Source organism: Penaeus japonicus, unplaced genomic scaffold, assembly GCF_977035675.1.
Source record: "Penaeus japonicus unplaced genomic scaffold, GWHDUDI00000001_assembly GWHDUDI00000012, whole genome shotgun sequence".
Taxonomy (NCBI): Eukaryota; Metazoa; Arthropoda; class Malacostraca; order Decapoda; family Penaeidae; genus Penaeus; species Penaeus japonicus.
Window position 1 is genome coordinate 32,188,374 of NW_028234414.1, and position 27,133 is coordinate 32,215,506.

The 27,133-nt window shown below is 41.1% G+C and overlaps 2 protein-coding genes across 5 annotated transcripts in view; one reads left to right on the top strand and one right to left on the bottom strand.

Annotated features, from left to right (window-relative positions):
- Window positions 1-1,116, bottom strand: part of LOC122257035 (uncharacterized) — a 19,564-nt gene extending 18,448 nt beyond the window's left edge. The window contains exon 1 of one of the 4 annotated variants that reach the window (XM_086542676.1): window positions 785-1,116. The gene's annotated coding sequence lies outside the window, so the exon portion shown is untranslated. Of the gene's footprint in view, window positions 1-780 lie in introns of all 4 variants that reach the window. The other 3 variants (XM_043022066.2, XM_086542678.1, XM_086542677.1) reach the window with 3 other exon arrangements.
- Window positions 1,117-6,912: 5,796 nt separating this feature from the next.
- LOC122257039 (putative methylmalonate-semialdehyde/malonate-semialdehyde dehydrogenase [acylating], mitochondrial) lies at window positions 6,913-25,808 on the top strand. The gene is made up of 11 exons (XM_043022071.2): window positions 6,913-7,169; window positions 9,397-9,528; window positions 9,760-9,909; window positions 10,235-10,313; window positions 21,298-21,452; window positions 21,598-21,810; window positions 21,965-22,116; window positions 22,259-22,535; window positions 22,666-22,845; window positions 22,983-23,081; window positions 25,199-25,808. Exons 1-11 carry the CDS (start codon window positions 7,137-7,139, stop codon window positions 25,298-25,300), a joined length of 1,572 nt encoding a protein of 523 aa, XP_042878005.1. The 5' UTR covers window positions 6,913-7,136; the 3' UTR covers window positions 25,301-25,808.
- Window positions 25,809-27,133: the final 1,325 nt, after the last annotated feature.

Below are 27,133 nucleotides of genomic sequence, written 5' to 3' on the forward strand. Positions count from 1 at the left end.
CACCTATATCCTAGCAGAATAGAGGCTAGAAAGGTATTGTATTTAACAATAAATCATCAGGGGAGTCTACAAGCCCTACCTTGCCAGAGTAGCTAGAATATAATTGGTGGACGTTTGTTTGCCTTTGCTTGAGCACTAAGAGGGGTGGATAGCGTGTCGAGTAGCTAGAATTAGATGCGTGGGCGTCTTCAAAACATTTAGCCAGATTTGTATGAATATTTTGTTTTTACATATATACTAATACCATAAATTTCTTGAATAACATTGCAGATGATGACTTTAAAATACTGTATCATTACTTTAGTTTTACACGACCCACTAACCTTTACAGCAACAAGCGCAATCTACTTTTCTAGCATAGGTAATCAACATGTGAATTGCAAAAGCAAGTAATGTGGTGGGCATATTCTTTCCATTTACCACTATTTATATCACTGGAAATATTGCAGCCAAGTTCACAAATTAAGCATAAGTGATAAATAAATAGGTTACAAACATCCTTCAATATACATTCAAAATAGACTACTGAATGTTTGTGAAAATTGCTAACCACCATCCACTTCCCACATCCAAGCAGAACACCAGTCCCAATCCCACTCGAGGCTTCCTTCCGTGACACAATAGCATTATTATCAACCTCCAGAACCGGTTCATCAACCCCAGAGCTTCGGTTCCCGTAGCCCTCAGACTCCCGTAGCGCTGCTGGGGGTGCCCTTGCGAGCATAGCCTTCCCCTTGCCACCGGTCGGGGCGTCCTCGGCATCCCTCTGAATAGCATTACCTGCCTCGTGAGGGCCAGAGGTGGGCGCTGCGAGGTCCTACAGGAGACACAGGAGTCCCGCTGGTCGATGAGAAGCGTAAACAAGCCTCGAGCTGCCCCGGGTTCACTCTCTCGGCGCTCGCCCCTCACCACCACCTCTCTCTCCACAAATGCAACATTTTGCACTCGTCTGGCCAAGGTGTGACTCGATACCAGGTATCCTGGTGAAATAAGGGTTATCGATTCGCTTGGAGTATCGAGGGAAGGGTGATTTTTGATGGAACTGCCTTGTAAACAACTCTCGTCCACAACAACCTGAAACCTACTCGATGGTTCCTTCTCCTGCTGAGGAGGATAAGCTTTTTCAAAAGCTGAAGCTAATACGGAACTCGGACCCGGCTGATGTAATTTCACCAGATATGCACATTTTCCTAATTATCGTTGGCGAAATGTGGATACTTGAAAATCTTCTTAAGACTTCCCTTTTAATTCGTTCCGTTTTCTCTTCATATTCCTAAAAAATAGTTACGAGTGCAACAGATGTGACTTGCCTCATAATTTCACTCGGAGAAAAAACAATGGTGTTCTAACTATCCCATAAATATATTTCTGATTGAAAATAGAATAATCCTCTTATTTCTTACCCGTAGATAGCGTAGCGTTAGGCGAACCCTATTGGATATTACAGTAATTATTAGTTCGTGACTGTTTAATGTTTATTCATGTGCAATCAAGAACAGTAATTTATATCAGTCATGTTATTATTCGGGAATGAAGAGAGATCATCACCAGTCAAAGGGATAAATTTATGAATAATAAAAAGAAATGAATGAATAGATAAAGGAGAGAGCGTTGCGGGGTTTGTAACTTTATTTGTTTGGTGATTTATTTCCTCAAAAAGTACTGTCACGAACTCAGGTGCGTTCTGCGTATGACATTAATTCCTTGACGTGGCACCCCTGTCACTTCTTGCCTATTATCAAATATGACTATTGAGAGTGGATGAGAGCGATTCAACTTTATTGCTTCTTGCCCGACGGTCGACTTCTGTTTCCCGTGCCAAGTACTGCACATTTCTCCCTGCAGGAGGCAGTGTAAAACGGAACAAGATCAAGCTCATAGTGTGCAGCCATGGTCTCAGTAGAATAATTAGATGCTTTACCTGAATTAAATGCACATGCACGCACGCACGCATGCATACACACACACACACATACACACACACACACACATATATATATATATATATATATATATATATACATATATATATGTATAATATATATATATACACATATATATGTATACACACACACACACACACACACACACACACACACACATACATATATATATATATATATATATATATATATATATATATATATATACATATATATACACACATACACACACACACACACACACACACACACACACACATATATATATATATATATATATATATATATATATATATATATATTTATTTATATTCACACACACACACACATACACACACACACACACACACACACACACACACACATATATATATATATATATATATATATATATATATATATATATATATATATATTTATATTCACACACACACACACACACACACACACACACACAATATATATATATATATATATATATATATATATATATATATATATATTATATATATGTGTGTGTGTGTGTGTGTGTGTGTGTGTGTGTGAATATAAATATATATATATATATATATATATATATATATATATATATGTATATGTATATATATGTTTGTGTGTGTGTGTGTGAGTCCACATATACTGATTCATTATTTACAATGCAGAAGAGGTAGACGGTTATCATTTAGATTGTTGCGACGGACGCTTTGGCAGTAGCGGACCAATAGTTACTAGACCTTGCAGAGGGGATCGCAGTTGACAGTTTTTTTGCTGCATGATAAGAGTTGATAATGCATTCCTTGTATGACAATGAAGTTTAGAAACACGCCATACTATGCATAGTCAGAAAACACCAATTGAAATCCGATATCCAAATGAATGCGAAATCTCATTCTGTTCATTTTCGAGAATTCTTCATCTTCGATGCGGTATAAAGGCCGTAATGTTGAACTAGTAATTATTATATTATGTTATTTAGAATGGAGGACAATAATGCTTAGTGTCCCTGGATATAACACAGCGTATATAACCGGACCATAAAAACAATGCCATTTAACAGATATCTATGATGAGTTGCATCTAAGAGCAGACTTAGAAATGCACAGTTATCTATATGCACTCCTGTGCCTACTTATATTTTTACCTTACCTTATTATAATCTGATGGCGCGCTCTGTGAACGCTAGTATTTATTTTTTGTATTCGAGAACATTAGTATACGAAAACGATAAAAGTACGCTACAATCACATTGTTTTAAGTTTAACAAGAGGCCCTTCTCGCACATCTATCAATCTTAACTAATAAAAAATAATTGGTGGCATTTACGAAAAAAATAGGGAAATCTGGTTGTAATAGAATGGTTATTACACTGCTTTCTCCATTCCCCTTCAGGTTGACTTAGTCCCAAAGAAGTCACAACTTATCAAGCTCCAAGCAGATATCTGACATATTGTTTTGGGGTTTCTCATCATCATAAGATAAATGGCAGTGTCAATAGCGGCAGGACTCCCGCAGAGAAATCTACCGCCAAGCCATGGGGACCGAGAGCGGTTTTTCAGGGGGTAGGATGGGAGGTGAGAACAGCACTCCCAAGTGTTTCTTTGGAGGTACAAATTAAAGTTTGAGGAATATAGATTTAGGAAGTATGATGTATCTGAGGCCTGCGGAATGAAGAAGGACACTACAACTTTTAGATTGACATGTTTGTTTATGGAAAAGTAAGCTCAACTTTATATAGAAATTTATTTATGCATATTCAAGAATGCGAACATATATCATGATATGCAAACATTAGGTCAGCCTTCCAAACTTAACAACGTTTATTTTGCAATATACAGCATATCGAAAGAGAACCGTAATCTTAGTTGATATGTCTCATTTCCGCCCCCCCCCCCTCAGACACGAGTTTGGTTCTCACTCAGAAAACCGTGAAAAAGTAATTGAAAAGTTTCATTTAAAGGCTTGCAGAGTTAAAACTGCTCCTGAAAGAAATTGCCATATGGGAAAAATTAGAGAAAGATTGTTTTAGCAAACCTACACATAAAGATAGGAAGATATATGAGGTCGACAAGAAGTAAATAGCGTTTATGTAACCTTTGTAATATATCCCTTCCTTAAAAATATAATGTATGTATGAAAAACTCGTCTGTGGAAAAGTGAAAATTAAACATATACATACAAACACACATGTGTATGTATATGTATATGTATATATACATATATATATATATGTATATATATATATATATATATATATATATATGTGTGTGTGTGTGTGTGTGTGTGTATATGTATGTATATATATATTTATATCTATGTATATATATATATATATATATATATATATATATGGATGGATATATAGATATGTATATAAACGCATGCATATAAGCAACGTATGCAGTTAAAATTTGACTGGCAACTTTAAATCAGTGGTTCAGCTAGTTTGGCAGTCTCGGTAAAGGCTCTTAGACATTTTCCTTGCCTTTTTTGTGAGGCATATAAACTGTTAGGCAAGTAAACTCTTCATGTCAAAATTAAATCCATCTATCTCTCTCTCTCACATGCTGAAATACTGAAACAGCGAGAAGATTTGGTAGACTTATACGTACATATTTCGAAAAGGCAATCGGCAAAGTGGCACATAACAGTCTGATATGGAAATTGGAACACGTAGGTGGAGTTAAAGGAAAACTCCTCAAGTGGATGAAGGATTTTCTATATGGAAGAGAAATGAGTACAGTAATTAGAGGTAAACACTCTGCATGGAGCCAAGTGAAGTACCACAAGGGTCATTATTGGCACCAATTGTGTTTATTATTTTCGTTAATGACCTGGTGTCGAATATAAGTTGAGTGAGTTATCTGAGTATGTTGACAGATGATGCAAAGATTCAGAGAAGAATAACAAACGTGGATTCATGCCAGTTAAAAAAAAAAAAAAAAAAAAAAAAGTGAACGCTTCTTCAAATGGAGCTGTACATTGACAGCGATAAATGCCATGTAGTAAGGAACGAGGGTAGCAAAAATCGACCTTTAAACCAGTAAAAACTAGGAAAAGCGGTATCAGATGCGTAAAAAAAACGGAATACTTGAGAATAGGATTCTAAACCCAGATGATCACATTGTTTATAAAGTTCACAAAATGCTATCACTGGATGCAAAAAGGCAAAGAAAATCATCATAAGTATCAGAAGACCTCTAGAATACACTGCAATAGTATGGAGTCCACATGTAAGGGAGGATATTGATAAACCGGAGAGTTCAACGAGCGGCCTAATTTTAATTAAGGGACTTGAACTACAAAGCCAGATTCAAGAAATTAAAACGTCGTGATATCATTGTTTTACATTTATTTGTCAGGACGAGTGAAGTTAGGCATTTATTATTTTCAATAAAAGAGATATAAAACATCCGCGCATAAACTTAACACGTATAAAGGATGTAAAAGAAGAAGAAAAACAAAAGTTTTCCAAATAGTCTATTGATGAACGGAACAACCTCCCAGAAAACGCTGTGTTAGAAACTTTACATCAGTTAAAAAGTTATATGTTATCTAAATATATGTTATATGTTATATGTACATATATGTTATATGTTATATGTTATAAATGTTATGTTATAAATATATGTTATATGTTATCTAGCAGACGGGTTCCTCGTGAGCTCAGCTTTCTTTCTCGTATTTGAACTAGAATAGGTAAGACCACACACACACACACACACACACACACACACACACACACACACACACACACACACACACACACACTCACACACACACACACACACAACCGCACGCGCGCACACACACACACACACATATGTTTGTGTGTGAGTTTACACATATTTAGTATGTATGTGTGTATGTGTCCTTTTGTTCGTCGTTAAAATATACAAGCACAGTGATGAAAATGATAGTGATGATAGTAATAATATAAATAGTAATAATATTAATAGCAATGATATGAAAATAATAAAAGATAAAAGTATCTGTAATATTGATATTGGACATTATCAACATGATCACAACATTAATGATGTTTGAAATAATCGTGATAATGATAAAAATAAGCATATAAAAGTCAATGATTGTCGCAATCATTAATGAAAAATATATAACAATGATAAAATATTAATGATTTATAAAATATCGAAGTATAATGACAATGATTGTAAATTACTACAACAAAAATACATCAGCATCGGTATCACTAATGATCATGCTGATAATAGTGACAATCAGACTGGTAAAACTGCTGGTCATATACCTCTTGTTAAATTTATTTTTATTTATTAATTTTGGACATTTTGCCAGCATTCTTTATATAATCATTTAGTTTGAATTCTAGACACTTCTTATTGGTAATATCAACCCAATCTTCTGATTACATTTTTAGAACGGTAACCTTTCTGGCGTTAAATACTCTAATCAAAATAAATTGGTTTCTTTCTGACCGCCCCCTTCTGTTACCATAACGTCCGTAAAAAAGCCCTTTGGCGTCTTTCAAAGGGGAAACTATCAACCTCGCATTGCCGTTGTAACAACAAGGAGTAACATATTGATGACTAAAAGCAACTGCACGAGAAAGGAGATACATCGTCTCCGATGCTGTATCGCGTCACAGGTTGATTCTCACGTCAGGATCATGTAATTAAAGTATCAGCAAAACGATCACCAACTTGCCCGTTTTTTTGTTTTTGTTTGTTTGAATGTTGTATGATGATCAGTTGCGTATGTTGCTTCTGCGATTTTTCGTGCTTATGAACGCCTGTATTCAACAGACAGACTGTACTATTATGTATCATGAGTTGAAAAAATGTGCAATGAGATCAAGCTTACGTACCAAGTTACGTGATGAAGACTATAGAATATGATTGGTTAGGATGCCAACACACGCCTCCGCGGCGACCAATCAGCTTCGACGCCACTGGTGTTGCACCGATCGATATTTCAACTTTAATAAATTACCTTTTCTTACACGTATGGCGTTCCAAACGGCCATAACTAGGCTTAGATACTTACCTTCAGAACATGTGTTCAGACAGATATCATGATCAATTGCATATTCTGTTCCACGGATAATTACATAAGTGGCACCTCAAGAGCAGCCGTCGAGGTCTGGCAGCCTTGGTTGGCAACACTCGGCCCTCCAGCGTCAAGCAACTAATACGCAAATTTACTGCAGCTCCAGCCATGGCTCCAGCACATTTCCTACGATCTATCAAGGTAATATAAAGCAAAATGAGTTCGTGATGCTATATACCTGAACAATAACGACTGTCAACCGCTTCCGGCGAAGGAATAAATTCAGCTCTAAATGCAGTTACAAAACAGCGGTTCTGCATCTGATAGGTACTAGTGTAAGTCTTCTTGCAAGTTGTAAGGCTTTATACATATCTAGCAATTGTATGGGGATGGAGTCTCGGCCAAACCATTAGGAAATGTACCATGTGAGGTGAATAGTCAAGGGCAACGCTTCTTTAAATTAAACTATATTATTTTTAGTGTGCTGGCAATGACCTTGTATCACAGCCTTGAGCCAAGTTGTATCCGAGGCCAACCCGGCTGCGAGGACAGGTTACAATTGCTATAACTCGAGCAATCTCAGGCCAGATGCAGTGCGGAAAGGGTTACCACTTGACACTTCTGAAGGCTCAAATGGGGGGACTGGCATTCCTTATAGATTTATAGGTTTATCCTATTTAAGATGCATTAACTAGTTTGAGGGAAGAAAAAAAAATGTACATGTTTTTTTAACAAACAGATATAAAAGGTTTTGTACTAAAAAATGTAAATAATTGTTATGAATGTGGTAATCTATTTCTTATTGAATTTTAAGTAATGTGAAGAGTAGTTCAACATATACCTCCTTATGTAAAACTTTGTTGCATTCCATACAAAGCAAGATTTTCAAGCAGATGCAAGGCCAGTTCAAATGGGAATAATCCAGGCAATAATCATCCTGCCACTCATTTACATGTTTGGTTGTTGGGACAGAGCTAGTCACAGATTGTCATGTTAGCACGGGTGAATTTGGTAACCGACTCCTATTGATTATAGGTACTGAGGGAAAAATGCCTAAAGTTCTCACTTCTACTTGTATATCAATGTTTATATGTTTATTCTGATTATAAAGAAAACTCAATGTCTTACCTTTAGATACTTATATAAGGCAGATAAAAAAAAAGGTAAATGTTAAGACCTGAGCCATTGAAGGTGAACTACAATTTAAGGTAATGACCATGTAGAATGCTTAAAATGGCATTCTTGGATTAAAAGAAAATAATCCGCAGAAAGATAAGGTAAGACCACAAGTAATCAAAGAATATGATTAAATGGAGCAACAGATGGACCAATGTTCTTCCATGCAGTCAGTTCAGAAAGAATGAAATGCTTTGAAAGTAATGGGAATATTGTTCTGTATTTTCTTAGAGTTGCTCATATTGGTCAAAGAAATACTTGCCGAGGGGCCTATGTAACTGATGCGGGGATGCCATTCAATAGGTTTGATTGAATTATGAAGACTTGTTTTCTCCACACAGGATTTTTTCCGCCCAACTTCTGCTCATTTACATGTCGGTATACTGAGAATCTCCTTTTTTTTCGTCATGTGATGGTTGGAGGTGGTATGGCTATGACAAGGAGGGATATGCACTATATAATCAGTGTAACATCACTATCACAAATTTATGAAGGAACTATGAAGTTTGGTAAATATTTTCTTTATTGTAACAAAGAAACGACAAACTGTTGGGCAGGAAAGCCAAATTAGCAAGCATTTTCCTCTGTGGTTTTGTTTTAGTCACCAAGGAGTCAATTACTAGACCTTACTTGTTTGGAATATAGAATATAGTTCTTTTATATGAAGAATATAGCTAAAACTGTGCACCATTATTTTTAGAATTGAAAAAAAAAGGACAACTAAAGTAAATTTATATTTTCAAGATGATCAACTTTGAGGATTTAAGAAAAAATCTCTATGGTGTAAATTTTAGAATTTTAGAAAATTATATTTGGAAATTTGCAACATGAATATTCTACATGTTTTATGATATTTAAAATTACACAGTAATGAATTTCATTTCTTCAGTTGTCATTGTACAAGCTACGTAGGCCCTTCTAACTGGTGTCTTACTATCAGATAATAATCTCTCAGGCTTATCAGCAGCCTTGTTGTTAAGGATACCAACTAATAATGGCAGGAGATGCTCCATTGTATGCTATGTTGATTACAAAGTATGGAATTGAATTTTTATATTTATTTAAAGTCTGTGATGAATAACTATAATATTGATTCTGAAAATATATTGCATATTGGGAGATCATTTATATAGTCAGATGTATATACTAACAACTTAGTTTGCAATGATTATTTCTGAAGTTCAGATAATCAGGTTGACTTGTTATAATCCAAAAAATAATTACAATTATTAATCCAGTCTGTTTGTTTCAGAATCTTCCCCTCCTGAGCATCCACAGGAGCTACAGTGCATCTCCAGCTGTCACCAAACTTTTTATCGATGGCCAGTTTGTTGAGAGCAAAGCAACCGAGTTTGTGGATGTTCATAATCCAGCCACTAATGAAGTAAGAACTTGATTGAAGTTTGCTCTGTCAAGAAATAAAGAGTATTGATTGTAATTGTACATGTACTATATTTTGATAATTGAATAATCATAGGCTGAGACTGTTAAAATTTTGTTGTACAATTTAAGAAATCAGATATTTCATATTTTTATTTCTTTTTTGGTGATTTCTTTGAATGAGCAAGAAGAAATAATTATTATTAACCAGTAATGAGATTGTACTTTGTCACAGGTTGTGACCAGGGTCCCAAAGAGCACACAGGATGAGATGCAGGCTGCCGTTGAGTCGGCTAAAGCTGCCTTTAAAACCTGGTCTAGAACCTCAGTCCTTACTAGACAGCAAGTCATGTTCAAGTACCAGCAGCTGATTAAGGATAATATTGTAGGTTACTGTAGACCTTGGAGAGTTTTATCTCATGAATTCATTTTGGATAACCAAGTTTTGTCATATTTTGTATTGACAGGTCTTAAGGCCTCAATATTATGTTACATACTGGAACAAATTGGAATTTTGTTTTGGTATAATCTGGAAAATTGCACTTATGGATAAATATCAGTTTTTTGAATAGAATAATGATGTAAAGACTAATTTCAGTAATATGAAAATATTAGAAGTGCATACTTTTTGGTGTATTTAGCATTATTTACTTCAGGAATAGGAGAAAATGGTGTTTCAATCTTGTCTTCCTTTTTCTAACAAATCCAAGCATGAACTGGCAAAGAACATCACGCTGGAGCAGGGAAAAACTCTTGTGGATGCTGAGGGAGATGTAATGCGAGGCTTGCGTAAGTATTCATTTATTCATCTTATCAAAAAGAAGTATGTTAACAAAGTGACAAAATAATACTTATCTGCATTTAGCACTATTTCCTCTTTATTATTTGCCATAATGATATACCCAAGAGAAGAGTAATATTTTGCTTAGATATATATATTAAATCATTGGACTCATTTTTTGGTCTAAGCCCCTGTGATAAACCTCACTAATTTGGCAATCACTGGTTCAGCAGGTTGGATGGCTTGGGAGTGTTTTGAATTTGGTAGTCTTTAGCTTATCTTAGTGCTGTGGCACCAACACTACACAAATATAATTCTTGCTATACTATATTAGATTTTTTTTAAAATTTTACCATTAAGTATGCCTCGCAAGAGACCAGGAAGTATTGCAAGTGGTGGTAGTGCAGTGTGTATAAAAAGAGACTAATATTTTATCTTTCAGAAGTCCAGTAAGCCTTAGCAATGTTCATGCCTGTGTAAGTTCTAACAAAATCAGTAATGCTGTACATAATGTATATTGAAAGGCAAAAAAACACTCGGCCGTGTTGATAATATGGCAGAAAAACCCACTATACACGAAATGTATTTATTGAAAATGAAACGACAGTTTCAGGATCCATCAGGATCCCATCTTCAGGTCTAAGGAGGAGGAGGACCATAGGATATATAGGAGGGTAAGGGAGGAGCAACACGGTACAAGAAAGTCATGTGAGGACAGGTGAACGGAAACGAAGGCTGAGGCGGACCAGTGAACGTAACCAGGACTGGTCAGGTCAGGTGATCGGCTTGGGTGGTCTGTGTGAAGGGTGTCCGGCATAAGGTAACAATCTGAGAATGTGTGAGGATAGGAGACTCAGCAGGAGAAAAACCACTGTTGAGATTGAAATTTGTCAGGTTGTTAACCCATTCGCGCCGGTTAACTTGCTATCACATTCAGTGGTTTTTGGGTCAGACGCAGGAGATGAAATAATTAGTCAAGGCCAGCTCTCGGTGTGAGCAGGCGTACAGCCCTAGCTCGCGGCTTGTGCGCCCGAGAATCCCAAGGCGTTAGGCTTGTGCGTTTAGAAACCCCTGACCATTTAGAGCCGGAATAGCCCCGGCATGAATGGGTTAATGAGAGAAGATTCCACCAATCTGGGGTATGGACATTAGCGAAAGGAAACAGAATGCGGGCAGCTACTCAATCTATGCGATGTCCTGTGCCCCATTGGTGGATACAGCGAACTTGTTGAGAGACATGCTTGTTGAGACAAGCGCCGGTCTCTCACAGGAGGCACAAGGGATGGCATAGGTCCCTACCTTAGCAGAAGGACAGGTGTGGACTAGGTTGCGACGGAGTTTGTTATCTGGTAAAATGTAAGCCTGCACTTGTGAGGTTGCAGTGAGTGATGAAGAGTGGATTTCCTCGGTATAAGGAAGGCTGAGGACAGGCAAGTGAGAAGTCTCTCTGGGGGGAGGGTCCTGGTAGAAGGTGCAGTGGGCAGTGGAAAACGTGGCGTCAAGTATGAAACGAGGGTACCCCAGCTTGCTGAAGGATCGATGTAGAAAATTGATCTCTCCATCCAGATGCTGCAGGTCACCTATATGGAGAGCATGGAGAAAGAGAGAAGTGGTGACACTTCTCTTAACCCATTAGCAGCGGATGGCATGACTTGCTGCAAAGGCAGAGTCAGTCATAGACGCAGATGGCACCATGCCAGACATGTAAACCAGCCATCCTACTGCACAAATATTTATTTAATACCACGACCAATGGGTTAACATGGGGAGCGTGTGGGAGGAGAAGTGTATGGACATCCCGCTGTTCGTGGGTTTTCTATACACTGAAAAAGAGGAGTAGTCACCTGAGCGGTGAATTAAGGTGTCCAAGAAGGGGAAGAAGGGGAGCTGATCGTCAGCCTCCCATTCCACTTTGAAATGAATGGAAGGAGAGAGAGAATTCAGCTTGTCCACGAAATCCAGGAAGAGAGCAGGATCATGAGGCCAGAGGGCAAAGATGTTGCCAATGTATTTCAGCCATATTGCAGGACGATGGGAGATGGAAGGTAGAAGCTCTGCCTCGAAGTACTCCATGAACAGGTTGGCCAGGACAGGAGAAAGGGGAGAGCCCAAAGCAGCACCGAAGGTCTGAGAGTAGAAACGTCTTTCAAAAGAGGAGTAGTTAGAATCCACACACAGATGGATCAGCTGGAGAAAGACGTCAGTAGGCAGATGAAGGCGGGGGTCCTCAGGAAAGATATTCCTGTGCAGGGAGACAAGGACATCATCGAGCGGGACGTTCATGAATAAGGATTTGACGTTCAGACTAATCATGGTCGCGGGCGTGACCCCATGAACACAGGCGATCAAGTCCTGTGAATGGTGAAGATGAGCGGGAGAGAAGGTGCCTAGAAGAGGAGTGAGGGACTGAGCCAGCCAGGAGGCAAGAGCCTTGGGAGGTGGTGATGGGGCGCAGGGGCATACCAGGTTTATGGGTTTTGGGTAACCCATAGAAGTGAGGAAAGCTGGGATTTATAACCCTGAACCTTTGGTATAAAGGTTTGCCTCCGGGCAACCTGATGCTAGCTGCTTCAGGCAACGATGGAAGGTAGCAGCAATGCGTTCCCATGAGTTACTGGTCAGGGGAACATAAGTGGGGGTGTCGTCCAACAGGTCCTGGGCCTTCTGCAGGTAGGAAGCTTGGTCAAGGACCACCACTGAGTTGTCTTTGTCAGAAGGCAAAATGGTGACAACCTCCCTGCGTAAACTCTGCAAGGCCTGAGGATGGAAGGTCTAGGATGAAGGAGGGACTTGACAGCTGGGATAAAAGCACCTCAGAGGAGAGAGACATCAGGAAGGGAGTTCCTATGGCCATCCGCACCTTCTACCAACACCCTCCCCCCCAGAGAAACTTCTCACCTGCCTGTCCTCAGCCTTCCTTACACTGAGGAAATCCATTCTTTTCGTCGCTTGCTGCACCCTCTCAACTGCAGGCTTATCTTTCACCAGGTAAACACTCTGTCGCAACCTGGTTTACACTTGTCCTTCTTCTGCTAAGGTAGGGACCTATGCCATCCCTTGCTCCTCCTGTGAGAAGCAGTACATCAAGGAGACCAGCGCTTGTCTCAATAAGTGTGTCTCTCAACACAAGTATGCTGTATCCTGGGGACACTCCAACAACGCTCTCTTCTGCCACCAATGGGGCACAGGACATCGCATAGACTGGTCAGCTGCCCACATTCTGTCTTTCCACTGATGTCCATACCCACAGATTGGTTGAATCTTCTGTCGTTAACAGGCTGCCAAATTTCAATCACAACAGTTGTTTTTCTCCTGCTGACAGTCTTCTATCCTCACACATTCTCAGACTGTTACCTTATGCCAGACACCCTTCGCACTGACCACCCGACCCGATGACCTAACCTGACCTGCCTGCCCTGGTTACGTTCACTGGTCTGCCCCTGCCTTCGTTTCCGTTCACCTGTCCTCACATGACTTTCTTGTACCATGTTGCTCCCCCCTTACCCTCTTATATACCCTATTGTCCTCCTCCTTAGACCTGAAGATGGTATCCAGATGGATCCTGAAACTGTTCTCTAATTTTCAATAAATCCATTTTGTGTATTGTGGGTTTTTCTGCCATAATATATATTATTTTTGCTTTTTTTATAATCTTGATCCAGTGATGCTGGGACTGCATGTATACTAGCTTTTCCTCTATGGTTTTGTTTTAGTCATGAAGTAGTTAATTAATAGACCTCACTTGTTTATCCCATTTCTATGGCGAAAGTTTTTTTCTATTGTTATTCTTATCCTTATTAACCAGTTCATGGCGGGGCCAGTTAGGCTCCTCTAGTCATCTCACCGAAGTATATCACAGGGTATGGGTCTAGCGCTAGGGCTATTTGCATGCTGAGGCAGCAACCATCCGCAACATGACCAGTCACCTAGGGTGAAAGACAGACAGACAGCCATGATGTGAACATAATGTCATCCGTCATTAACCCATTCGCGCCGGTTGACTTAGTATCACGTTCAGTGTTTTTTGGGTCATATGCCGGAGACATTTAGTCAAGGCTGGCACGTCAGGTGAGAGGTCGTACAGTGCTCACTTGCGGCTAGTCCACTTGAGAATCCCGAGGCGTTAGGCTTATGCGTTCAAATACCCTGGTATTCTGACCATTTAGAGATGAAATAGCCCCGACATGAATGGGTTAAAGGGTTAGCATGTCAGAGACAGTTCAGTTCAGACAGATATGCGAAGACGTCGCTTCGCCCGGGCTATATGCTCAAGGCGGCCCGGCCTCTGCCAGCTATGAGTGCTGACTCATCTTATCTAATCTTTTCTGATCATCATCGCTGATTCAATTCAGCTCAGTTCAGAGAGATTTTGCGAAGACGTCGCTTCGCCCGGGTTGTGTGGAAGGGGTAGCCCGGTCTCTGTTGGCTATAAGTGCTGACTCATCTGATCATCATGACTGAACTTTTACCTTGGCGGTCGGATTGCCTGTAGGCGCTCCAGTTGCCAGGGGGCTAATGACAGGCATAGCCTTCTAACCAGCCCGGCGGCTGTCGTCTCTGGGCCCTGCCTGAGGAAGCGAGTGTGCTCGCATTCCATCAGGTAGTGCTCTAATTTGGCGTCCGGCGCGCCACAATACTCACAGCGTCGCTCATCTTGCCCAATAGTGGGGATGATTTGCCACGCACAAGGGTAGCCTATTCTCAGTCTGTGCAGACTGACTTCAGCACACCTTGATATTCTGGGAGAGAGTATCAGCGACTCATAGCCTGTGGCGTTTGAGTACCAGCTGGCCGAGGGGGAGGTTCTCGCTTCCTCTCTGTGTCGCTGCAGGGCACCGACCTGCCCTGCAACCATCGTTTTACGCCTTAGCAGTTCCCGGCTAGGATGCACCACAAGATCACTCAAGGGTTTCTTCCTGCCTTCCTCCGCTAACCTGTCAGCTACGTCATTCCCTTCAATACCAACATGGCTTGGGACCCAGTTGATGATGATGCGTCTTCCCTGATCCAGGATTCTCTGAGCAATGGTGAGAATCGAGGTTACCAGGTAAACGTTATCAAGGGGCGTGCTTTGTTGCAGGCTGTCAATGGCGGCCCTAGAGTCTGTGTGTATAACAACATGCCCGTCCGTCTGGGCTGCATGGGCTAGGGCTCCCATAATAGCTACTGCCTCTGCCTGGAGCGAGGAGGCATTGTCTGATACCCGCATAGCTTTCTCTATGCCCCTTGCTGCAAAACCGGCGCCTGCAGTGCGGGTGGTGGGGTCTACAGAACCATCCGTGAAGTAGGTTTTACTGTTCAGCGGCGTGATTGCTGTAATGTTCCTCTCCGCCTCAGCCTTCAATAGAGGCGGTGAGTACTGCGTTTTTCTTCTTGATAGACTCATGACAGAGAACTCTATCAAGGATCGTGCCCACGGCGGGGCTGAGACATAGTCAGGGTGGGGATGGTCCATGCCCTTGATCAGTAGTGTCTCTTTGAGCTCAAAGCGTTTCAGCACTCTGGTTGTCTGAGACAGCCAGGTGTTGTTAGCAAAGAGTTCTTGGTTTTGTGCAAGCCGACGCTGCACTCTCTGTCTTAGCTGCGAGTCCAGTGGGGACTGTAGGACATTTGCAAGGAACTGGGCCGCCATCTGATCAATCCGGGTGTCCAGGGGAAAGAGTTTGGCCTCCAGGAGGAGGTTAGTAACCTTAGCCCACCCAGGGGCACCCAGAATAATCCTGGCGGCTTCGTTTTGCATTATGTCGAGTCTTTTCCTGAGTCCAGGTTTTACTGTGATCAGGGCGACGGAGGCGTAGTCCACAATGGGACGGACAGCGTGCACGTAAAAAGATCTTAGTACGCGGTGTCCAGCCCCTAAGCGCCGCCCAGACAGAGCTCTCATGACAGAGAGCCTTGCCTTGGTCCGGTCTAAGAGATGTTTGATCTCGGAGCGGAAGGTGAGGTTCTTATCGATCCATACCCCCAAGTATTGGTAGACGTGTACCCACTCAAGCTCTAGACCTTGGACTCGCAGTCTTTGATCACAGACATCATGCTTCAGCGCCATTGCCTTCGATTTGGCTGCTGAGATCTTAAGCCCGACTCTGCAGCATTCCTCAGTTATTAGGTCCAGACAACGCTGGGCCTTTCTGACTGGATTCACATTTCTTCTCCCAGTGGAGATAATTGCTAGATCATCTGCATATGAAATGATCGTGCACCCCGCTGGGAGTGGAATGTCGAGAATGTTTAACATGAGGATGTTGAACAGGGCCGGGCTAAGGACCCCTCCTTGAGGGGTGCCATTCTCTAGAGGCAAATGCCTGGAAAGGTGACCTTGGAACTTCACTCTGGCAGTTCTGTTCCGAAAGTAATCGCCAATCCAGGCAAGCAGCCTGCCTTTGATTCCCTTGCGGATCAGGATCTCCTGAACAGTTCAAAAGCCTTCTCCAGGTCAAGGAAGACAATGACAGCGCTGCTGCTGCTGACAGTGCTCAGTAAGGTGGCAATGCTGTGGGTAGTGCTCTTGCCCCTTGTGAACCCGTGTAGGTGTTCATGTGGAGGTCCCAGCTTCCATTGGAGCCGATTCAGTACCATTCTCTCTGCTGTCTTTCCTAGACAGCTAAGCAGGGAGATGGGGCGGTACCGTCCTGGCTCCTTTGGTTTGGGGACGGGAATTATATCAGCCCTCTTCCAGCACTGTGGCAGTGAGGAAGTTTCCCAGGACTTGTTGATGAGATGCAGAAGTGCAAGCTCACCTTCATGTCCTAGGTGGGAAATGATGGGGTGGGAGATCCCATCGCTACCCGGGGCTGACCGGGAACTGGACTTGTATGTTCGCCGTAATTCCCTCAGAGAGAACATGGCATCTGTATCATCAGGCTCGACCGCCTTTTCTCTGATGAGGGCATGCCTGCCTGGGAGCAGTTGTTCTTGGCATGCCCTCAGCTCTGCTGGTAGTCCGACGCTACTTGTTCTAGCAGAGAACTCGAGTGCCAGTCTCTCCGCCTCCGACCGCGGGTCATGGTGGGTCTTTTTGGGGGCTGAGCGATTCGTGGCCCGTCTGATACGGTTCCACAATTCTGAAAGGGAGGTTTGGTGGCCAAAGGACTCACACCACTCCAGCCACTTTTCCTGCTTTAACCTCTTAGCAGTTTCCTGAGCATCCCTGAGAGCCTCTCTTAGAAGAGTGTGGTTCTCGGGAGTTCTCTGTCTGCGAAAGTGTCTTCTGCACATATTGATTCTGTGGTTAACCTCCTTAATCTCATCATTGTAGTACCAGGCGTCCTTGAAACACCTGGACCACTGACGAGTTTTGGGGATGGTTTCTGAGGCTGCCTCGTCTATGGCATTTACTAGTCTGGCCTCAAGTATGTCCACATTATCATTAAGTGAGGAGTCACTGGGTCTGAGGCACACGGCCAGAGCCTCCTGGAAGGCTTTCCAGTTGGCTCTTTCCACCTTCCATCGAGGATTGTGCTTGGGCATCCAAGATGGTGGTGACTATCCCATAATGATCGCTCGTGGCAGTGTTGTCCACAGACCAACTAATTCTCTCGACCAGAGCCGCAGTGACAAAGGTGAGGTCAAGGACCCCCCCGCCAACATGCGTAGGCTCCTGGCTGTTGAGAAGAGCAATCTCTGGGCATGACTCTAGCACCTCGGCTATATGGCAGCCTGCCATATCACGTCTCTGAGTGGGAGCCAGTATAGGGTGGTGGGCATTAAAGTCCCCCCCTATAAGAATTAGCTCATGTGCTGCAGCAGCACAGGCTTCACTGATATCTAAGCCCCTACAGTTTGGCCTACTGTATACATTGTACAGCTTGAGAGGACCCCAACCAAATGGATCTGAACAGCAATGGATTCAACACCTCCACACTGCCCAGGATCGGCAATCAGGGAGCAGGGGATAGTCGACTTCACAAGGGTAATCAGGCCTCTGGTACCTTGCGTACTCGGTAGCACAAAGGGATGATATCCCGAGAAGCGTACAGATTCCCGTTAGTGTCTCTTGGAGCATGACAACATCAATGTTCCGAGATCACACGATCGCGTGGAGAAGGGCGGCCCTAGGGGAGAAGCTGTTGATGTTCCACTGCAGTATGCTTAAGTTAGTGGCCATAGTGCTTGTCTGCGTTCACTAAGTCATTGACGTCAAGGTATTCGGTCTCTGTGTCCGACGCCCCCGTGTGGATAACGTCAGACATTTCGGAGTCTGACAACTCCTTGGTGAGTTCCACACTGAGTGTGATTTCCTCACTTGACTCGTCACTGTCGTCAGGACAGGTCGAGTTGGAAGGGCTGGGTCTCCTGGGAGGTGGAGTATTCCTGGTCGCCTTGGCCTTCTTTTTGGGTGGCCTTGGCTTCCTCACCCTTTGGGGTTTGGGCGCAGGCTCTGCCAGTGTGGTCTTGGCCGCAGGTTTGTCGGGGAGACAGGGCTCGCCCTGAGTTGGGGTGGGAGAAGGAGTCTCGCCCTGATTGTGGCCTTGGGCCTCATGTCCTTTTCCTTCAGGGCATTGACGGTCTGAGTCATTGCCGTCATGGCTATCTCGACTGCCTTCTCCGTCTCCTCGCTGGTCCTTCCCAATGCCGTCGCAACTGCTGTGACAACTGTCTTCAGCAGGAGCGTCAAGTCCTTCTCTGTGAACAAAGTCGGACTCTCCGCTCTTGGGGTAGCCTTTGAGGTGTTCCCAGACCCCTTCCGGGTCTGTTTCCGACTTGGAACATCCACCAGCGCCGGGAACTCTTTTGTGTTGGAGGCGTCCGGTGCTGGTTTCGCTTTGGGCGGTGCTTCCTTCCTCTTAGGAGGGGGGGGAGCCCTTACCCCTTTGTTCTGCCCCCACTAGAGGGGCGGGAACAAAGTCTGGTCGTTTTGCAACGATCTCTTGCCGCCGAAGAGCCTCTTCCTTTCTGACAGAACATCCGAGGCTCCAGGCGTGGTGTTTTTTATGGCAGTTTGGGCACTTGGCAGTGATGTCTCGCTTGCCATCTTTGTGTGCTTTGAGACACACCTCTGTTCTGTGTGCCTGACTACAGACACCACATTTCGGCTTTGCAGAGCAAGTGGCCTTGTGGTGTCCCCCAATTGCCAAGATCCAAGGACGCAACTGGAACAGATGTGCTAGCTTATCCTCTAGACTTGCACTATTCCCAGCCATGTGGCACTTCAGATGAATTTTATTTCGGAGTGAGCAAGTAGCACAAAAGCTGTCTTGGCCTTTCTCATTTTTCATACACTTATGATACTATAGCCATTATTATTTTACTATATTGTAAGGCATATGTTAACATTTGGCAGACTGTCTTGTAATTGTAATATGATCAACACATTATGTTCTTTATATGGACTGTGATAAAACTGCTATATCTTTGCTAGAAGAACATAGTATAATATCTCTATTAGGATAACACAGAAGTATCATAGTTTTAGCAGGTAATTAAGAAAAAGAAAGAAAGAAAAAAAATATATATATATATACATGTATTTTTTTTTTTTTTTTTTTTTGTGTTGCTTTTTTTTTTTTTTCTTATTTGTTTATCTTCAAAATATAAATTACAAAAGAGGGGGGATCTGTGCTCATGGTTGCAAGCTACAGCTGAAAGCAATCATACTGGCACTGGGTACAATATAGCCACTTCACATGGTCTGGGTCACCTTCCTCTCCCCATTCACCCTGCACATCCTGTATGGCAGTGGTGTTGGCTGTTAGTGGTGTGTTGATCTCTGAAGCTGGCATTCCGTATAAGACCATGGGTGGATCCCCTTATTGACTGCTTTTCTGCTGGTATTAGGAGAGTGGTGTCATCTAAACTAAATTTGATTAGTGAATAAAAGGCTATTTTTAGTGGATAATTCTCATCATTCATCACCAAATAGAAATACACCCTTAGGGTAATAAAAAGCACAGCATGCTTTTATCCCCTATGGTCAAATATGCCTTAACAGCCATTACAGGTCTAAAACTAGACTGTTAATTCAGCAGTATATTAAGAACACTTGTCTGCAATGAGTCATTAGACCCCATGCTATTCCAAATAGTATTATTACTGTTATTGTTTTGATTATTTCTGTGATCATTATTATAATATTGATAATAAGTGTGATAATTATAGACGTATTATTTTCTATAAATCCAGTGAAGGGGGTAAACAGGTGAGAACAGGTAGGTTAACTAGTAACCAAGAGCTTATGGAGCTATCTATAAAACAAAACCATATTGAAGAGTGCATAAATACATGCACTCCCAACTGCAATGCTTTAGAAAAGACACTACACCTGTTTGGCCCTTATTTTGTGTTATTGACTGCTGAGTCTGGCAAAATAATGCATGGAATTGAAATTGAAATCATACATGATAAATTATTGCTGATATCGTATATCCTATAATCAGAATCAGTATTTTACTAACACGCACTAGAAAATGCTACAATAATTGATAGTTGGCCCATCCAACATATCCTTTTGAGCCAAGTACCAGCAATTGTAACTTTGTCCTATACATTAATTATATTGACACAGCAGCTGATTGCATGTGATACACTGTAGCATGAAACCAAAGTAAATTTTGAAGCAGGAAACTGAGACCGTGTGAAAAAATATTATTTTAAGGTATATAAGGTCAAGGGCATAGTGTCATGTTTTTTTGTTTGGTTTTCCTTGGTCATACACACCATACTTGCACATCATAACTTTTTATTTCTATGAATATAGAGTGGAGTGTTGCTGATAAAAGCTGTACTTTTTTCTATTGATGCACATTCACTGTCTTAGTTGTGGAATTGCCTAGATAAAAAGGCAGTCATCTCAATTATTATTGCACAAGAACAGTTAAATTTTTGACAAGAAGCTTGTATATAAGCTGAACCTTGGTAAGTTGTGTGATTTTAATTGAAAACTTTCTACTTTATGCATTGGTTTATGTTAAAGAGGAAATGTGAAAATGGTTCTCATTTAAATAACTTTAAAAGAAGAAAACTTTATCAAGTTATTAAATTTACTGCAAACAGAGGTTGTGGAACACTGCTGCAGTATCACCAGTTTGCAGCTTGGGGAAACTATGCCTGGTATTGCCCGTGACATGGATGCCTATTCTTACCGTGTGCCCCTTGGAGTGTGTGCTGGCATTGCCCCTTTCAACTTCCCAGCAATGATTCCTCTTTGGGTATGTTCACTTCATGGCTCTTGCACTCTATACCTGTAACTTAAAAAATACTAATTTTGTTTTTTCTTTTGAATATGATATTTGTGTGTCTTTGTATGTAAGTTTTCTTTATTCTACTCTTCTTATAACATTTCTTCTCTTTCAGATGTTCCCTGTTGCTTTGGTTTGTGGAAACACTTACATCTTTAAGCCTTCTGAGCGTGTCCCAGGAGCTACCATGATGCTGGTTGAAATGCTAAAGGAAGCTGGTTGTCCAAATGGTGTTGTTAATGTTATTCATGGACAGCATGATGCTGTCAACTTCATATGTGACAACCCAGATATTCGGGCAATTTCCTTTGTTGGATCAGACCAAGCAGTTAGTAACATAATTAGGTTCTGTAAATTGCTGCTCTGACTTTGGTTTGCTATTGATTTTATATACGTTATTACATAAACAGAATACAAACAATTGTGGCTACATATGCACATGTATATATCAATGCTAATTTCATTTTTATCCACATTAATAGGGAAGGTACATTTATGAGAGAGGGTCCAAGAAAGGTAAGAGAGTGCAATCAAACATGGGTGCCAAAAATCATGGAGTGATCATGCCTGATGCTAACAAGGACAGCACATTGACACAGCTTGTTGGAGCTGCCTTTGGAGCTGCAGGCCAGAGGTAAAAATAAAGTCTAAATATATATGTAAGAATTCATCACATGAAGTGTATTAATCCAGTGTATCAATATTAATTTATATCTGCATGGTATTCCCAGATGAATGGTGTGTCAGTATTGATTATGTTTGCTTGGTATCCGTAGATGCATGGCCCTTAGCACAGCAGTCTTTGTTGGTGAGGCTAAGAACTGGCTGCCTGAGCTGGTGGAGAGATCTAAGAAGCTGAAAGTGAATGCTGGACATGTGGCTGGAGCTGACTTGGGCCCTGTTATTTCTCCGGAAGCTCGTGACCGTATCTGCAGTCTTGTCCAGGCTGGCATTGATGAAGGAGCAAACTGTATTCTTGATGGACGTAATATTACTGTGCCAGGATATGAGAATGGAAACTTTGTTGGACCAACTATTCTTGCAGATGTTAAGGTATGTATGGTTTAAGAAGAACTGGTTTAGGGGATAAAATTGGCCATATCTATTGTAAATGATTATTAATGTTGTTTGCTGTTCAATTAGTTATTTTTTGTAATAACTACAAGTGTTGTACTGTACGCAGACCAACATGACATGCTACAAGGAGGAGATTTTCGGTCCAGTGTTGGTTGCACTATCGGTTGACACACTTGATGAAGCTGTGGACTTAATTAATGCTAACAACTATGGAAATGGAACAGCTATCTTCACTAACAATGGAGCTACTGCAAGGAAATTCACCAATGAAATTGATGTTGGCCAAGTAAGTATAGGACATCCTAAAATGAGCAGTGCTGTTTAAAATGAGTTTTAAATGAAATCATCCAGAAAGGAAGATCTTTTCTTCTCTGGCAATATATGAGAATAGAAGTTCTCACCTATACTGTATTTCCCAAACAGGTTGGTGTAAATGTGCCTATCCCAGTGCCACTGCCCATGTTCTCCTTCACCGGCTCTCGTGGATCATTCCTTGGAGATGCCAACTTCTATGGCAAAGCTGTAAGTATGATAAGTATATGAAGGCCTTGTTCTTAAGACTTGTTTAGATCATTGCAATAGAGGGGAAGATTTTATCATGCCATACTAAAACTGTTTCAAACACAATAGGAAATGTCCTATAGTTTTCAATTGTTTGTAAGTTAGTACCATTTTGATACTTACTTGCTTTTTCAGTGATCTTTTTTTTTTATTGCTCGGAAGTAATAGTAGAGTTAATTATTTTTTAGATTTTTAAGAGTGACATAATTGGATGATTCATAAAGTTTACAAATATGATGGTTTGCTCAAAAGGGCACTCTATCTTGTTTAAACATTGAAAGATGAAATCTTTTTGCCTCGCTGTATTAATGACCGATGATCAATTCACACATATTAGTGGTGTTTCAGTACCGCATCAGTTTGGTGAAATCTGTAACATTTCAGAGATGTCTGCCATGGGATCTGTACACACGTATGTAGTGATACTTTGTAATCGGTTATATCCAAGGTGGCAGGTTATGGACACAGAATTGGTACTTAACCCACAGCGGACGGGTGTCATGACATACATAACGTAGGAGCTTTGGCCTGACGACGGGCGTCCTGACGTACATGACGTTCGGGGATTTTGGATCACTGTGCTATTTTATTTTGCTATGAAAAAGGAATGAGTGATGATGGCTACTGCAGTCATAATTACTATAATTACCGTAATACCGCGCTAGCTTAACGTCCAAAACCTAGATGGCACCACTTTTTTCCAGCACCAGTAGGAGAGAGAGCCTTGAATGGCACCCATCCACGGTCTCTAGCAAGCACTATCTTTATAGAGCGATGACACACACTAAGTTGACGAACTCTTGCTCAAAAGTACCGCCGATGGGGGATGTGCAGTCAGAACGGGAAAAGGAAGGTGACTCAATCCATGCCCAGTGTCTAAAATGTACTCCTGTGCCAATATGGATGCCTTTCATTGTGGCACTCATAGTCACAAGCACAGGTTTCATTCCTCTTCCCTACCTCTTCTCGTTATCTTTATTGTAGGTGGTTATATGTTTCGTATTCCTTCATGACAGCACAATAATACGAAAAAAATATAGTTGCCTTTTGTCCTCCCATAAAACAGCAATACTTCTATCACACTGAGTATAAAGAAAATAATGAGCTAATATGGATAATATACTACAATTTTAGTCTAGTGCAGCACTGGTACAGCCTGTCATATGGCGCACATAAGTCTCTAAACTCAATAAAACACGCAAAAAAACAAAACACAAAAAAAAACGCTCTAGTTTTTCAATGAATGACTGAAAGAGAGTGGGAATATTCAAATTATAATGCTTCAAGCAGTCTCTCTTTAAAATAAAACTTATCCTGGAGGCTGGGCAAGCAAATTTATCCCCGTCTGCAATGGGTTAATGCCATAATTTTGGATGAAGATGAAGAGGTTGAGCATAAGATGAAGAAAATGAAGTGGGTACATGAAGCGTGGAAGGAAAGGGAAAGTGAAGAAGAGTTCACCACTCTATACAAGGAGTTAATTGGTGATGGAATTACATTTTTCCAAAATGTTAGAATGTCTGAACTTGTTTTAACATTGCTCAGTAAAGACTATTATATAGTGTATATTCTATATGTGATATATTATATATATTCTATATATTATATGACATATAATGTATGATTGTATGATATCAATGAGTATTAAATATCATATATTATATTCAGAATAGCTGGTTTGAAACTGCCGTCCGTATGTTTTATGATGAATCATACAGAACAGGATAATTATGAATCGGTTCATTAAGGAGTCCATTTTTATTTTCCATTCTGAATCTCGCAACACTCACCAACAATAGTGAAAAACGGATAGATGATATTGACGACAATATTCAAATTTCAGGGAGATGTAACTGATACTGAGAGTCAAAATAAAGTACTTCACTGGACATATGCGAATGCATTGGGTGAATTCAAATGTACTTTTTTTTCTGACACGGATGGACTCGGCGAATATGGAACAGATATGACACTGATGTGTGTGAATTAATATCCCTCCACTTCGATCCCTCTCCCTCTCCTGGTAATGTTATGTATATTTTCAGTGGAAATTAATTCTTGTGCTTTGTTTGTTTTAGGGCATCAACTTCTACACTCAGCTGAAGACTGTGACTCAGATGTGGAAGGAATCGGATGTCACTTCATCACAGTCGGCTACAGCAATGCCAGTCATGCGATAGGCTTGCAGCGATAAGCTTGGAGAGATTCCTCTAAATCAAGCAGTGATATGTGCATGAAAGGGCTCAATTTAAAGACTTGAGACAGTCAAATTTTGAATTTTTTATGAAAACAAATGCTCATGTTCATCATCATAGCAGTTGAACTGAAATTTGGTACTTACAAGAAAGTTCCTACAAATGGCAGCATGAGAATTAATTCATTTTGTTTCTTGCATTCTGCAAGAAAATGTATTAGGCATTAAAAAAATAAATCTGCGAGATGTTTTGGGAATTCTAGAATTATTTTTGTAGTTTATCTGTGATTATGTATAATTTACAACCTATAGAAAGTGCAAATAGATAATGTGTTCACCTTGAAGATTTGTTGTAACTTCAGCAAAATTACCTGAATGGATTAATTCACAGGACAATTTCAGCATGTAGTTTGGTGTTAGGTACCGAATGCATTCAGGGCAAGTACACACATTAAGCCAGGAGTGTTTGTAGCAATAAAATTATTTAAATTATATACATCCTACTTATTATACCTCTTTTAGTCCATGTAGAAAGGAGTGTATGGTTGTAACTATGGTTCTCTTTATCATTTTATTCCAATATAATTTCATAGAAAAAATAAGAACCTTTCCTGAAAGAAACTTAGCCAAAGCAAGCTTTTCTTTTCTGTTCTTTTTGTTGAATGTGGAGTCTCAACTTGCCACATACATTTAGGTTAGTGTGTGCATGAACTAATTGTACTTTTCAAAATCTGTCCTTGCCTCATTTTTTGGATTTTTTTTTTTTCCTGCTCTATCTTTCACATACTATTTGAGACGTACGTCTTCCAAACCTTTTCTTTTCTGTTCCTGAAGTAGACCCGATTCCAGGCCAAGAGCTTACGCAGTTCAGTTCGCTTCAGGGAGATTTTCAAAGACGATGCTCTATCTGGGCTGATTACACATTGGCCGCCAGGCCTTTGCCAGCTGGAAGAGCTACTCATCTGAGCATCACTTAATGCTTACCGAGGCAGCCAGTTGCCAGTAGGCACTCCAGCTGCCATGTAGTAAGCAATAGGCAATTCATCTGAGCGGCTGTTGTATGTGGGGCTCTGCCTGAGGGAGCGAGTGTCCTCGCAATCCTGCATATTGTGAAGCTTATCCTTGATTCCTTTCTTAAGGGTCACAAAAATGGCAAGAGGACTTGCAAAGATGAAGTCCAAAACACCACCTTTAACATGCGTTAGCTCATGATCATTGAGAAGAACAAACTTGGACATGCCTCAAACACTTTGGCTATATGGTGACCAGATTCATTTGTTCTTGCCTCTGCAGATGGGATGGGATGATGCAGTTCTGTGCTGCAGTGGCTCAAGTCTTTCTGATGTCTAAGCCTCCACAGCCTGGCCTGTTATATACATTGTTCAACTTGAAGTTATGCTTGGCCAGATGGATCTCAGCAGCAAGACATTCGACACCATCTTCACAGTGTGAGTGATTCTTGAGCCTGGAACAGAATGGTCACCTTGACAAGGGTGATCAATCCCCTGATTCCTAATTGGCTTAGCAACAAGAAGGGATACCCTGAGAAATGGACCCTGTCTCCCATTAGACTTCCCCATTCGACTTCCTTGGAGCATGACAATGTCAGTATCCTTCCATTGTATTATTGTGTGGAGGATGTCATTCTTAAGCAAAAAAACATTGTTGTTCTACTGTTGGATACCTTGATTGTGGCCTTCATATTACCATGAGATTGTTACCTCTGTGTCCCATGTAACATCAATAGTATCCAAATTGGATGCACAGATAAGGTCAGTGATTTACCACCCTGTGCAGTAGTTCTCTCTGATTGTGGTAT